A 16,666-nucleotide genomic window follows, 5' to 3' on the forward strand; every position below is an offset into this window, starting at 1 on the left:
AATTGCATTGCATTTTGAGTACTGAAATTTCAGCGGACATTAAATAAGGCATGACCAGTTCCCAAATAACTCTCTGTGAGGGTGTGTGCGTGTGAGCGTATAAACGTTAGCCCCGTAGATCTCAGTTACGTTTGGTTAATATATTTGTGCCATGAATGTAGGTACCCAAAAAGACTTTGCACAAAATAAAACCACATCCATTACTTGAAATCAGAAGAAACTAAAACTATACAATATGGATCGTTCAATTAAACTAGGAGAGTCCCCGAAACCATTTTTTTAAAGCAGTTTGTTTTGTTTGTTTGCAAATGTGTGATCACAAGATGACAAAAAAATTCTTTAGGGAAAAGGATTCATAGATTTTAGTGAGTCACATCAAGAAGAAAATTGTGTCTCTGCATGTCCTCCACTGAAGCCAACATTACAGAAGATTCCTGATATAAATAGAGGAAAATTATTTTTCTAAAATCTTAAAATTTCTATCTTAATATAGAAAGATTTTTGCTACCGGCATCAAAAACCCTGAAAGCTCCAATTACTAATTCATTTTCCCTCAAAACAATGATGAGCAGCATCCCAGACAGACAACAAGCTTGGAAGCTGAATAAAGAACCCTTATCATCCAGGAGCTCCAAATAAGAGTGTACCTTAGACTCTTCCCTATAATACAATGTTGTGATACACTTGACCAACGTTCTATGGAAGTACAAAGGGTAAGAATAGATGGTTTCTGAAGTAGAAACAGTACTTTGGCAAGATGAGAAGTTGGGAGAACGGGCATCCCAGAGCAAAGCTTCCTCCTAAGCAAAGCGTGAGGTTTAAAACACATGAACTGATTTGGAAAAAACAAGACTATAAAATGCATAAAGGTGGGTTGGCGGAGTATGAAGCTGTAAAGACCAGTCGTGACGGGCCTTAGGGCGCATGCGAGATAGTTTAGAATTTCTCCCAAAGTCAATGAGGCGACATCCCAGGGATATTCTTGAGCAAGGAGGTGACGATGAGAATTTTAGGAGGGTCCCAGTGGAAGGGTCAGCCTGCAGGGGCACTGGGACCTGACCTCTAGAAGCCAGTTAGAGGGCCCGTGTAACTGCTTGAGTGAGAAGTTGACGCTGGTGTGACCAGGACAATGAAACGAGAGGGGATTTCCGTGATACCTCAGAGGGAGCATGGGTAGGAACCGGACCAGATGTGGAGGGAGAAGGATCACCAAAGACGGGCATGCCATTTCTAGCTTGAGTGACTGGGTGGTGAGGCTATGAACCAAGGAAGGAAATACAGGATAATGTTGGAAAACTTCTGGAACTAGTCAGGTAAAAACTATTCTTTATATATTCACAGTGGAGAAAATACTATAACATCCAAACTAAAAGTACAGTACGCCCAGGTGAGCAGGGAAAAAGACATCATCTTTGGCTTTTTCCATTTAGAAAAAGCATACTTATCCTACTTAGCTAAATCCACTGCCAACACTCCACTTTTCATAGGGTAAAGCTCACTAAGCTTCTTCGGTTATAGATGTCCATCCTCTCGTTTCTTTGGTTAATTATTTCCTATGGATATCCTGTATCTGTGAATCAGATCTCCCTAAACTCTAGAAATTAAATCGTGATGCAAAATTTCATTTTCTCCTCAGAGAGCACAAGTGTTAGAGTTCACGTTGGTTCATGTACAGGCCCTTAGAAACTATCAGGAAGGGATTGTACGATTCTCTTCATGTGAAGGCAGAGAGTACAGAGGATCAAAGGCAACTTCTTCGCATTGTGCTATAATTCGGGCCCCCTAAATCTTCCAGAAGAAGTGGTCAGTACAGAAGAGTTAGAGCCGGCCTGGTGTAAAGAGGAGTCAGACTGCGGATGTGCAGCAGTTACCAGTGAGAACTAGCTGGGCAGGGCTGGGAGGTATAAAAGAAGGAAAACAAACTCAGAGGAATGCATCAGTTACCTTCGACGTCACAACTCAGGTAGTTCCGCACTTCATTCAAAATGAAATTGATATCTTCTTCCGAAGGAATGGGATGGTGTGTGACATCAGTTGGCGTGTCAGTAGTGCCAGCTATAGTCATCTTTTGCCAGGGTAAGAAGAAGATAACTCGCCCATCACTGGTTGCTGGGTCAAGAAGTCCCATGCTCTCGGGGCTGATATAAAAAAAAGGGTTATACATTTCTGAAATTAGTAGAAGTTTAGTCCTATATCTGCATTGTAAAAACAACTTTATTCACTAATTGTCATATAAGCAAACAAGAAAACTGTCAATGCTCTACTGTAGAAATTCTTAAAGGAAAAAAATAATTTTGGTAACAAAAAAGAATGGAGCAAGTGTGATAATAAAATTCACAGCAGAACCAGCCCTCCCCATTTCAACAATGCAAGGTTAATTAAGAAAGTGGACTTCACCTTCCAATTGTTTGGTTTTTTTATATTCCTTGGACCATTCACATCAGATAATGTCAGTGGGATAAATGTCTCTAATTCCTTTTATGATGGTCAATTAAGGAGAGCTCTTCAACCTTTTTTCAAGTCTAAGAAAAGTATTTTCCTGGGACATTTGACATTTGGCACATCTTTCAGCATAACGTCTCAGAAGTACATGAGAAAAGCCAGGGGTCTAAGTTTCTAGAAACTAAAATGTAATCAAAAAGTTCTTTACTCTTTTGTAACCTAGATGGACTTATACCACTTCACCAAATATGAGGTTTCTCACTTTATTTCAATTCTACAGAAACCTCAAGAAGTACATCAATGAGAAAAAGGCTCATTTTATCCTACTACCTAAATAAGAATGTATCAGGACAAGGTCAAAAAGGAAAGGGATATCTTAGCAATGACAGTCTTTAAAAAGAAGTAAGAGCCTAAAGTATTACGCTATTAAATCAAGGTTCAAGGATGCCTCTTCGGACAGATTACATAAAATCTTCCAAAATATTAGTAATTTTCACTAAATATTGAATTAATTTTCACTGACATTATCTGATGTGAATGGTCCAAGGAATATAAAAAAACCAAACAATTGGAAGGTGAAGTCCACTTTCTTAATAATATTAATATTATTAATATTCTCAAACCAAAGCATAAAACATACTTGAAACAACAGGCAACTATAAATACATATTAACAAACCCTGTTAAATTGTGTCAGTAGATCAGTAGAATCTATTATTTTAATGTATTCATTAACCATTCAAAGAAATTTGGAGAAGTTGATAAAGGGTGGGAGGAATCTTGATGTCTCGTACTTATAGAGTCCCTGCAAAGCCTTAGTTACTGAATTCTCATAGCAAGCCGATTTTAACAGTATCTTCAGCTTCTATTAATGAAATTTCTTAAATAAAAAACACAATTCCATTTGGTTTAAGTAAGTTTCAACAAGCCCCTCCCATACCCACAAATTTTAAAGGGCGAACAGTCAACTTTTTATGTTTATTATTCCTTTGAAAAAAATGTGTGTTTTTTTTAAACTCCTATTGATTCATTTTTGTAAGGATGAGAGACTAACAACAGTTTAAAAACAAACCAAAATAGTTATTTCGTGAAAAAGAAGTCTAGGAGCCCCAGCCAGCCCAGTTGGTAGAACACACGATTCTTGATGTTGGGGTCATGACTTAAAACTCACGTTGGGCATACAGCTTACTTTAAAAAAGTATAAAAAATTAAAAAATAAAGATCTACAAAATAACTTGTTTAAAAAGAAAAAAGAAATGTATAATCAGCTTAGCTAAAGCACCTTCTTTATGTAAACCACAAGGAGTAGGAGTCTTTCTTTGCAAAGACCCATCAGTTCCATGAAATGCTGCCATTTCCACACATCCTTTGTATAAAGAAACACTGTCTACAGCACACATGAGAGACACCAAGAGAGTGGGCCACAGTTCTATTTAGCATATACAGAAAGCACCACAGAAAAGTGTCAATCATTTAAGCTTTCAGCTAAGATCTCATCTTCACTCAGTCCTTTACTTAAAGAAAATAATTTACTTTCATTTTTGTATGTTGAAAACTACAAGGAGAGAATATTTTATATGTTTTTTTTTTTTTTTGCTTTGTGTTTGTCCTAAGTCTCCCTTAAAAATCTTAAAAGAAACTAGTTAATTATGTATTTTGTAAGCAATTGATTTGATCCTGGATTAATATACCCTTACATTAAATCAGTCACTTTGGGACTGGTAATTAACTCATTCAGAGTTCAAGTTTTCAATGTGATCAACAGTACCACGTTGAAAAAAAAAAAAAGGAGAAATTCCATATCCTAATGTTTAAGGAGCCCACTATATGTTGGTGTGTATATATACATATATACACATATATATATATTTTTTAATTTATTTACTTGACGGACAGAGATCACGAGTAGGCAGAGAGGCAGGCAGAGAGAGAGGAGGAAGCAGGCTCCCCGAGGAGCAGAGAGCCTGATGCGGGGCTCGATCCCAGGACTCTGGGATCATGACCTGAGCCGAAGGCAGAGGCTTTAACCCACTGAGCCACCCAGGTGCCCCTATGTTGGTATATTTTATGTATGATCATTTTATGGACCAGATATCATACAATGTGCTTAAATAACCAATAAACCTGATAAACTAACATAAAATTGTAATAGTCATCCACCTAGACATGAAATGCTATTAGAAAAGCACAACTACTGGATCCTCGAAAACCTTTCAGTGCAGTAAAAGTGGTTTAAAGGGTGAAGGTGATGGTTACCAACACACACGTAACTGGAACCTGTAGAGAATCAACTGCTTAAGCAAAGACATATGTGTCAAACATAAAATTAACAGGCACAGAGGGAAGACAAAGCGCCTAATGAATGGTATAAAATTTTAAGAATCCACTTGGAAATACCTTTCATCAGTTCTAAATTACCTAATTCATACTCTCCCTTTGGGAAGAAGTTTGTTTTCTTATGAAGGATTAATTCTGCAAGGTCACGCTGAAGTTGGAAAGCGGCTATCAACGACAGTGAAAGTATGTACAGCCCAGGGAGACAGGTCTTTTTTCAATATGTATGATTCACTTGACATCAGGAGGAAAAGCTTGCTGCTAATTTATGTGTGTGTGTAGGATTAAACATAATGAACATTTTTCTCATGCAGACCACTGCCTTCCTGAAGTACCCTTATTTAAACTGAAATCAATTTATTGTTAACTACTTAGCAATCAGGGTTAGAGCTATCAGTATGCACACAGCAATAAAAAAAAAAAAAAAATTGGCCTCCTGTTAGAGGTAAAAGGCATCCATAGGTAGAAGGAGGAGATTATTCTTTTCATGTTTGATAGTCACTTGTTGCATTGTTGCTGCTTTCGAAAGAGCATCTAGCCACAACTGTGATGAAAATTACAGATTTGTTCTTAGTGTCAGCTAAAGAGTACCTTTAAAAATAAATGATTTCTGTTGGCTAGGTTTCCTGAAATTAAAATAATGCAAACAAGAAAATTGCTGCTGTGCACGTGTACATTAGGGTCATCACAAGCTTAATAAATAACACGATGATACTCCCAAAACAGCCCAACAGAGCATACACATGGTCCTTGCTCTGTATTTTATCAGCCTACCCCCAACAAATCAGTGGCTACTGAACTCACTGTGTTTCTAAACTGATCAGGTGCTAGTGAAAATGTTAGGCCTTAGGTCCCACCAGTCAGTTTATAGGGCTGCCCCAGGAGGCCTGACCCGCCCCCTCCCCACCCTGAAGACCTAGTCAAACCCTGGAGCTCTAATGGAGTATGACTAATGGATGAGCCCAGAGAGGCATTTCAGTCTGACCCCACCCAAGAGAATGAGTTGATATGGAAAGCAAAACCATCCCTCTGGGATGCCTTAAGGTCAGTGCTAAAGAAGGAATAAATCCTTAACCCAGGCCATGATCCCAAATGGAGGGGCAACAGACCTCAAATGTGAGGTAGGCTGCAAACCACTCCTCTAAGGTTTCCGACAGGATGTACAGTGGTTAGAGTTCAAAGTGCTAAAAGTGGGGACCTTCATTTCTCTCAAAGTAGCATGAGATCCCTTACTGCATCTGAAGCAGGCCCAACTGTCACTAAGACTTTCATGATTCATGGAGAGGGACCCTGAAGCTAATGACAAATCTGGGAGGATTATGAAAGGCATTCCAATTTGAAAATACTACGTCCAGGTGATACATATTTATATTTCTTTGAAAACACCGACCTCCTCTGTTATTAGCATGTTATGAAGTAAAGTGCAGAACTATATGTGTAGTGTGACCTCTTTCACATAAAATATTTAAAAGGACAGACAGTTGTGCAAGTATGAACACACAATTTTACAGAAGGAATCATCAGGAAATGTTATGGATTACCAGAGAAGAACTGAAGTGAGGGAAAAGGTAGGGAACATGAGGAAGAAGAGAGACTCTCACTCTTCATTTTGTATCTTTCTATTTTTCCACAGTGATTACTTTTACTTATTCCCTTTTGTACACATGGGCTATCTGAGCACTAAAACGAAGAATCATATTTTGTTTTCCTATTTTAACTTCTCTATATTAAAAATATCCCTTAGACGTGTTACACTAAACTTTGACTTTAAAAAAAGCAACAATCTCAATTTGGGCAAGTTAACACATTCAAAAATACTTACTGGTCACTATACGTGCCAGACATGTCATGAAGAGTAGTCTATAAAATGGATATAAAATAATCAATCAGAGAAGGACAATTATCATATAACCTCTCTGATATGAGGAGTTAGAGAAACAAGACAGGGGACCATAGGGGAAGGAACTGAAAATGAAACAAGATGAAACCAGAGAGGGAAACAAACCATAAGAGACTCTTAATGTCAGGAAACAAACTGAGGGTTGCTGGAACTGGGGGTGGGGGACGGGGAGGCTGGGTGATGGACCCTGGGGAGGGTATGTGCTATGGTGAGTGCTGTGAATTGTGTAAGACTGATGATTCACAGACCTATATCCCTGAAACAAATAATACATTATATGTTAATTAAAAAAATAATTGAAGGATCGCTGTCAAAATATATACAAATTAGGTACTATCATGAGATAAATAGCCAGAAGCTGAAAGAAGTAACTTGCCAAGGTCACGCAGTCAGCAAGAGGTAAAGTGATGAACAGCAAGTTCTATACTTCTGTACCAAAGTATCACCTTAATTTACCCTCTGTCTCCCCATTTTAATGATGGGTAAGGTTTACAAAATAAATTGGCCCGTTCCAACTGATGTCATTATTAAGTGGCAGAATTAACATAGGGGATAATAAGTCCTCTGATAATCATGGGGCAATAGTGAAGAAAAAATGAAACGTAATACCCAAGAGATTATATTGAATCGACTAAGATCCAAACAAATATGATAATGTGTGTGTCCATAGTTCAGGTATTATATCTATAGTCTAAAAGATATTTTAAAGAAACAAACCCCTCCAGAAAAACTTACAAACGAGCTGTCCTTGCATATTTTAATCCAATAGAAAATAAATGCATATAATTATGAATGGAACTATAGTTGAAGATTTTCTATATACAAGAAACATTTGCATATTTCCACATATTTACTTCTCTCCTTCTCATTTAATTAAACTCTGGCTCGCAGTTTTTAAAACTCTATTTAAAGTACTGCAGCACACATTTTTAGTATTGAGCCTGAAAACACCTTGCTTTCTTCAGTCCTGAGTGAAAATATATTAATGGTCTACTTATTACACATAGATATTTAGAAAATAAGAAAGAAATCTTGGAAGTTGGTGGATAAAAAATAGAGTTCCATATTTTCTTGGATAGAAGTATAATATTTTTCTAGGTAGAAGTGTACAAATTAGGTGTATCTCTCAATTTAGTTACTGAAAAACTGATAATGAAGCAGCAGTATCACAGAACATAGCAGGATGACATTCCAGGAGAACATGGATATTAAACAAAATATAGATTCTGTACATCCAGTTAATCAAATATTTTTTAAAAGATTTTATTTATTTATTTGACAGACAGAGATCACAAGTAGGCAGAGAAGCAGGCAGAGAGAGACAGAGAGAGAGAGAGAGGAGGAAGCAGGCTCCCTGCTAAGCAAAGAGCCTGATGCAAGGTTCGATCCCAGGACCTTGGGATCATGACCTGAGCCAAAGGCAGAGGCTTTCACCCACTGAGCCACCCAGGCACCCCCCCAGTTTATCAAATATTAAAGGATTTATATAACCTTTATGGAAAGCTACAAAAATACGGAAGAGATAACTCTCATCCTAACCACATTACCTAGAAATCAGCACCTTTAACTGTTACCCATCATCACATCACCTAAAGAGAATACCCTTTAGTATTTCTATATACCAAGACAGTTTAAATCGTACTACACATATAACCTTGTATCCTTCACTTTAACATTGTTAGTGTTTTCTAACATCATTAGTGTTTTCCTGAAACATTAAAGTTACTTATCATTTTAATAGCTGCATAGTATTCCTTTGTGCAGCTATGACATAATTTACTCATCCATTCTATTAAGGTTAGGAATGGAAGCAGTTTCTAACATTTCTCAACAGCAAAGAGTATCATAATGGATAGCTGGAGCATAGATTATTACTCCATACAAAATTGCTAGTTTGCCTACTAGACTGACTGCATACGGAGATAAAAGTAGCACACATGTTCCATACTCTTGGCATAGTCACATGAATTTTTTCCACAGAAGTCTTGACAGGTACATTGGATCTAATCATAATTAATTTCTTAACTAAAATCACCTAAATGTTTCTTTTTTAATTTATTAAATTTTTCCAAAATATGTAAACACAGAACAGTTTAATGCGCCCATCACTCAACTTAAGTGATTTTCAATTAATAGCTATTTTTGTCCCATCTCTATCCTTACTCATGTCTCCTCTAGCAATTATCTCTGTTAATATGCAGATTAGGAATTATATCCAATTTTTACTTGCTGTAATATTTTTCGAAATAGACATTATAAAAGCAATAAACATACCCGTATCTGTGCAGTCCTCATTTTCAGATTCTTCATAAGCAAATTTGAGCATTTTCCGAAACTAATTTGTTGATATTTTAATTAAAATATGCCCTTCGTGGAAATTTTTTACCAAAGTCACCTTTAATACTTTAAAATTCAAAAATACTAACGCTCGATCTCTAAAGGTGAGTACAGCGAAGGAAGCACAAAAACAGGTCCCAAATCATTAATCCCAAGAAATGGGTCTTAGTGCAAGAGCTAAGAAATTCCCGTGTCTGGATTGTATTTTGTGTTTTGGGAGAGTTCTTTCACTTATTTCTCCTCATTTTGAACAGCAAGCTAGACCATCTCTTATTAAGAAAAGTGTTCTGGGAGACTAAATGCGGACGATTTCCTGCAGCCCGCACTCTGGCCACAGGCGCCCAGGGCATTCAGCTACCTGTAATAACCAGGCATCACGATGTGGACACCCGCGCTCGGCTGGCAGATCGCTGTGGCGTTCTTATCATCCATTTTACGCACGGTGTCTGTGAAAGGTCCCGTAGCATTGATAACACATTTGGCTCTCACATCAAATTCCTGCCCTGTGAAAGAAAGCAGCATCGATCACATGCCCCATTTGTTTCTCTGCTCACTGATGCTTTGGGTTGTTAATTCACCTATAAACTTGACCTATGGCGAAGTATATTGTATACCACACTAAGTGACATGAGCAGAGGAGTTGCTGAAAAGCCACAAAAAACCTTGCATGCGAGGAAATTTACCCAAACAAGACCAAGCTGAAGAAAGAGCACACCACCTCTTTACCTCAGTCCTGTCTAATTTGCCAAGTGCCCAGCATCTGTGGGCCAAACATGAAGAAAGTGGGATAAGTGATTAAGCGGCTTTCTCCTTAAAACTCAAATGTGGAAACAGCGTTAACATGAGCTGACATATATCTCAGTGCTGGTTCTTCTGTTCAAGGGTACGAGGTAATTTTGAAACCCTGACTCCGTGGCCCTAGAATCAGGACAAGGATGAAAATCTAACCAAAGTGAAATTGATTGACTCTAACGATGGAGAAATGCACCTCCTGTGTCACTTACTTTGAAACTTGGCACATTTATTTAATGTTATTAATAACATGTTTTTGTAAAGCAAAGGGAATGCATTCATCGCTGTGGGAATTTTGTGGGCCTTATTATTATCATTATCATTATTATTATTTAACACAAAGGGGAAAAATTGCCAAGTACCACAAGGGAAAATTTGCACGTTAAACCAGTCATTGTTGACAATAAGGAATATAATTAATAGGACTCTGAAATGTGGCTTAAATAAAAGAGAAGTGACAGAAAAATTATAATTCAGTCCTTACACTGGCAAGGCAAGACGCTCAGAAATCCCACCCTGCTCCAGCCTCGGCATACCTGTGAGCACGTCCTTGCACCGCGCACCGCTCACTCGCTCCTTCCCCGTGTGGGGGTCTGTCTTCTTGAGCAAGCTCACTACCTCCATGTAATTGGCTGTGGCAGCCCCATACCTGGCAGCAGTGAGGGCAATGGCAAGGTTCATCCGAGCGTCGTTGTGTTGTCCTGCAGCAGGGGAAAGCATCAGAGGAGGGACAGGAGTCACCTCGAGCCACAGACTGGTGGTACAGAAGTGTGTCACAACAGATATGTCACGTCGGTCCCTGTCACCCAGAATATATGTGATGGCTGGTCGGCTCTGTGGGGCATGGTTTCAAACTAGTGGCCATTCTCGGTCCGGCATTTACCCACCCCGTCACCAAGTGCACTTTGTGTCCCGCAAAAAGGGCAAAAAAAATATATAGATATATAGATAGAGATATATCCCTTTCCTCCAAGAGCTCACATCGGTTATCTGAAAATGAAGAAATAAGTAATTATTCTCACAGTTTGGGAACATATGTATATGTCAGACTTATCCCAATACAGACAACCGTATGCACGCAAGTGAAGCAATTCAAACCCTCAGAATATCTGACACCCCAACTGGTGTTGATTAACAATCTCTAGGAGTATGTGCTCTATCTAATATTCAAAATCAAGAGCTTAATCTTCCATAGACAGTCTCTCAGTATTCTACAAAAGGATTTTTCTTGGTTTGACTTTGATCAGAGCTCCTGAAAATGTAACATTTTTTTTTTAATCACACATAAAAGGTAAGAAATTAAGCAGGGCAAAAATTTAATTACAGAACAATTCCTACCTGTATTGTTAAAGATTTATTGCTGAAAAATCCCAGTTAAAGAAAACTAAGAGGGAGGGGAGGGGGGGAAGATGATTAATCACTTTAAAATACTGGCATCACGAGAGACGTTTTCTATTTATTATTGCCAGTGGAGTTCACGCTGACCAGGAAGAATTACTCTACATTGCAGGGGCCAGGTTCTCTGTGCCCTGAATAATTAATTACCCAGGGCTAGATGTATTGAATCAGGGTTCAAATTCCCACACACTGGGATCAGTTCTATCAAGATAATACTGATAAAGGGATGAATTTGTAATGGATATTGTTGTTGATTTATGTTGCCAGCATACCAAACATTTAGTATAAATGGTTTATGTAAAGTTTCTTCCTTGTGATTCAGTCTGTGCAGGGCCAGAAGCTCTACATAGGTAATCTGCTCTAGCTAAAAGGGCAAAGTTATAAAGAGAGAATCAATGACTGAAGATTCTGCCACCCCTCCCCACAAACGTCTTATTCCCAAACTGCTGAACTAATACGATCAGCCAAGAATCTTTCCCTCTACTTTAAATCCTCTAGCAGTGAAGAACATACATTGAACTTCGAATGCAGAATAAGGGGTTATTTTATCCAGAAATTAATGGGATGGAAGTAGGGGGAGAAAGGAACAAGAGCAGGCGTAGCTGAAGGGTAAGCGGGAAGAAAAGACGGGCAGCATTTGGATCAATTTCAACTCAGCATGACCCTCAGGTTGCCATTAAAATGGTCAGCAGATATATTTAAAGTTAAGTCTAAGAAACCAAATTCTATTAATGGAGGGCTCATTTAAAATTGGAAGATGTCCTGTCAAGTTAGAGACATGTAAACAAACCAAAGAAACTAAATAAGAATTCCATTATAGATCTTCTCTCTAAACTACAGAGATTACGCATCTAAACCAAAGAGAAGAGCCATCCTGTCCAATCCTTCTCCTAGATTTATGTATATAACCATGAAACGCCCTGTGGGTGGCACAAGAAATCCAAGTCACGTTGTTATGGTAGGAAAACTCACACTCCACCAGGTGGCCTTGATTTATACACAGGACAAGTCTCCATGTGTAAGTTAACTATTTTAAATCCTGTATGAAGTCACTGTTCAGAGGAACCAGGCAGAAATCCCATTTGTTGATTTTTTTTTCTTTTTTAAAGATTTTATTTATTTATTTGACAGACAGAGATCACAAGTGGGCAGCGGGGGGGGGTGGGGAAGCAGGCTCCCAGCTGAGCAGAGAGCCCGATGCGGGGCTCGATCCCAGGACCCTAAGATCATGACCTGGGCCGAAGGCAGAGACTTAACCCACTGAGCCTCCAGGCACCCCAGAAATCCCATTTGTTAACTAACAGATTATTTTGTAAAGTAATATATCTAGTACACACTTATCTAGTAATAAAACTCGAATCTTTGAATATCCAAAATCTCTCTTTTATGACCTTTTCAGAATATAAAATCTCAATGGAACAGCACTGCTATACTGTATCAAGCTCTGTTGCTTCTGTACTAATACCCCCCTCCATTAGCTCCAAATCCTGATACTTTTTAAAGTAAACAAAAGCGACCTCAGTTAAAAGTGTGAGAAGGAAAGGAGTTTCTTTGGTCCTTATTTTCTATTCATTTTCCATGCCCACCCTGCTTCCCGGCAGCCCTGCGGGGAAGACAAAGGTCTTCACACTACGATCCTCACCTGTCCCAATTCTCCCACTGCCATAACTCTCACTATCTAGGCTTGTCAAATTTTTGCAACTCCCTCAACATTCCTGCCATTTCACACCTTCTTGCCTTTGTCCCCAGTAATACTTCTCTGGCTGCGATACTATTCTAGAAGCTGAGACAACCCCTATTCATCCCTCAAGATCTGGTTCAAATAACTCCCCTCGAACTCCTGCCTTCCCTGAGTCCCTCTGAGGCAAAGTTTTCCTCCCTTCTTCAGAGCCAGTATTATATTTTGTATCTCCTTTTTTTTTTTTTACAGGCTTTATGATATTATATTTACCCACGTATCTATCAACTTAAAAAAATAAGAAGTCTTGATGATGACTGAGACAAATACAGGGAACACATCGGTCTCTGAACTCACCTGCCCAGTACCATCGCCTTATGATTTCCCACCTCCTCATCCCAATCATGAAAAGGCAGGAAGCCTTTCTTGCTCAGCTTTTGTTTGGGTTTTTCCTTGCTAATACCAGGCACAGGCAGGTATCGAGTACGTGTTAAGTTTAGCCTAATTCCATTTAGTGAATTAAATAAACAGGGGTACTTGTAGTCTCAGATTTACAGACTTGGAGATTTATATCAATTTTATATAAATTCATAAGTTTTTACAGTCTTACCTCTAACTATGAAACGTTTTGTCTCATGTTAAAAACATTTCTGTAAGTTGGTGGCAAGAAATTTGAGGGAAGCAGGAAACCTCAGAAAGGTGGAAAATCTGAACGTAAACCCAAATTAACCCTCATATTTAAGCTAAATCAAGTGGGACAGGGGGAGAAATGGTTATGAATGATTCCCTCAAGACTCAGCCTATTTCCCCTTTCTCTGCAGGGGTGGTGCAGACACAGCTAGGGTACGTTCTTAAAAATTGAGGAGTAAGCATTCTGACTTTCCTCTGGGCCCAGAAGCTCACACTCCACCCCAAAAGTCACCTTCCTTGGAGACGTTCAGCTTAATTCATTTACCTCCTCGGATTCATGATAGACATCCTCCCGTATCCAATTTAAATTCACCCTTTACCCTGAGACACCCAGATGCTCTCAGTGTATGCTTCCCAGGAGAAATTGTAAATTTTCACTATTCTTAACTAAATTCCCCTCCAACCCCCTTTACTGACATTTTGAAAGGTATCTATGTGCCTCCTGTAATTTTACGTCTGGAGAAAAGAAGTTTTTGACAACACTGCATGTCATTGGAATGTGATACAATAATTTCAACTCACCACCCCCCACCCGCCCAATTGATCTGCTTATTAAGTTTGGATTTTCCAATCCGTTTCCTGAGAGCCAGGCAACATGATACTAGTCACTGATCAGTGAATAGCATAGCTTTACATTGGCACTTACACAAGGACCCAGACGGGGACTGTGAAAATCTGTTTCCTACTCTATTCTCCTTTTGCACTTGAAATCTCACATATGTGCACATATTGAACTTACAACTCGTACGAGAGGAAGCACATGAGAGGTGGAACTATAACTGTTTTCCCTTGTTTAGAAAAGCACAATATTAAGTCAACCTACCCAATAGAATGAAGGTCAGTGCTGGCAGAGAAGGATTTCGTCTTAATTCTCAATGGGCCCTCAGTATAGGATAGTGAGAGATACTTGCTACGTAAAAAAATATTTCAGAATGTCACCATTTAAAAGATCGGCCTCAAATGTAAATATTTTGGAGACATAGCAGTATTGCTCTCCTCAGAGGGTTTCAAAGTTTGGCAAACTAAGTTAACAGGCAAAACCACTGAAAAAAGGAGAGAGAATCCCTGAATGTGGAAAGGATGGGAAGAATGAGTAAATATGAAAAAACCCTCGATAACATATTCCCTGGCATTTTCTTGGTCCTTCAGAGCTAAAATCGTACAACGGTTTTAAATTCTACCTACAGTCTTCTTTTCATACAGGGTACTTTTAAATGGCCATTTACAGGGCACAGACGTAAGTATGGACCCAGGAGTCTGTATAGAAAGACCATAGATTTAAAAAAAAAAAAAAATCATTCTTCATTAAAATAACACTTGCCCATAACTTCAGCATCAATAAAAACTGCCTGGCCTGGGTCTCTTGGAATCACAGGACTCCTGCTGAGGTAGGGTGAGGTGGGGTGGGGGGAAGGATGCTTCAAAGAAAGAACACTTCCCTAAAGCTCTAATCCCATTCCAGCAAAATCCACAGGGCAGGCTTCACTGTCTCAGACTGACAGTGTCACAGTGACCTCTTGGGCAGCTTCTCCTTAGCAGTCTGGCAAAGATAATTCAAAGGCTAACCTACTAAACTCGAGCTGATTTAATATAATCATTATACTTAAAATTTCCCTTTCTGATGGCAAGAGTGCAAGTAGAAGCAGAGTACAAAAGGTGTGTGTGTGTGTGTGTGTGTGTAAGGGTTTTACAAAACCTGCTTTAAGTTCATATGATGAATAAAGTTGAAAAGGAAGACTCAAAATGAAAATATACTCTTCATAGTAAATTGTGACAATAGTGAAATTTCCAAAAGTAAATTATTTAGAAAAGTGATGATTTGTGTGGGGAGTGGCAGGGATCAGGGAGACTCAGGGAACAGTTTAGGGAAGATGGACCTTACCAGATACTGTGGAGAATGGCTCTGGTCTTGGCAGGCCTGGGTCACACGGGTTGGGGTACGCCCCTGGGCTTCAGTGTCCTGTGCAAGGAGAGGAGCTAGGTGGCATCTCTGAAATCCTACAATGCATGTGATGGCTACTCCTCAATAGCTATCTATCCCTTTCAAGATCTCATTTCAACATATTTCCTCATTTCTGGTTTCCCTCACTTTGGCCAAGCATATCTGAAAAGAAAATGGGCATTAACAAAAACCAAAAGACAGATGCTTTATAAAGTAAATCATAAAAACAAAATCGGAAATCATAGTCTTCCATTAGCTCTAGAATTATAGCGAAATCTTGATGTGATTGGCTTTTGTGGTTATATCCAGGAGACAGCCCAAAGTGTCCCAGTTCTTCCCACCTCCCTGTTACCGGGCAGTTTGCCATCAATCTTGAGTGTCCTCTCCCACTCTGACTCTGGACTCAGCCACATGAAAGTGTTTTGGCCAATGGAGTATCAGTCGTGTGATTTTAAAAAGGATGCTCTGCCAAGGCCATCAAAAGGACATACCCAGGTTAGCCTGCTGGTTCCAAGAAGCCGATGAGAGGCGTGTGGCAAGTTGCCCTACTCATCCCAGCCACGGCCATTCTGCACCAGCTGACAGTCAACACCTCCAAACATGACTGCAAGCTCAGGGGAAACCAGAAGAATCCCAGGGTTAACCCCAGACAAGATATCAAGAACCCCCTAGAGGACCACTCCAATGCATGAGTAATGAAGCCTAATTATTTTAATGTTCCTTGGGTTTTATGGTTGGTTGTTATGTGGAATTTTGGCAATAGATAACTTACACAGGCAGTGTTCCCAACTTTCTAATAAAGCTAGTCCTTACTTAAAAATAGGTTCTATCTTCAAGACTGCCTTCTAAGATGATGATTTAGAACACAGTTCAATTTCCTAGAGAAATGGTATAAAATAAATAATGGTGAGATGATTAATCTGTGCCACAGAGCTATTTGGAGCACAGGAGACCTGAATAAGGACGTTGGTGATTCTGACAGTCTGGATGCCCATAACCTCCTCACACTGACCCTTAATCTCCAGGCTGACCATAGTGCCATCTTCAAACAAAACTCTGTTCTTCATACCTCTGACTTTTGCCTCATGGTGTCTCTACTCCATGAGACATCCTATCCTGTCTGGTAGACTACTCAACTTTTCATCTTTCCTTCA

The 16,666-nt window shown here is 39.1% G+C and overlaps 1 protein-coding gene across 3 annotated transcripts in view; it reads right to left on the minus strand.

The window, feature by feature from the left end:
- Positions 1–16,666, minus strand: part of GPD2 (glycerol-3-phosphate dehydrogenase 2) — a 141,931-nt gene that overhangs the window by 24,364 nt on the left and 100,901 nt on the right. For all 3 annotated transcript variants that reach the window (XM_082690583.1, XM_082690582.1, XM_082690584.1), the window contains exons 7-9: positions 10,341–10,505; positions 9,371–9,515; positions 1,945–2,138 (exon numbers count right to left, since the gene is read on the minus strand). In XM_082690583.1, the coding sequence (XP_082546709.1) occupies positions 1,945–2,138; positions 9,371–9,515; positions 10,341–10,505 (504 nt within the window). The remainder of the gene's footprint in view (positions 1–1,944; positions 2,139–9,370; positions 9,516–10,340; positions 10,506–16,666) is intronic.

This window comes from Mustela nivalis (assembly GCF_964662115.1).
Source record: "Mustela nivalis genome assembly, chromosome: 11".
Lineage (NCBI taxonomy): Eukaryota > Metazoa > Chordata > Mammalia > Carnivora > Mustelidae > Mustela > Mustela nivalis.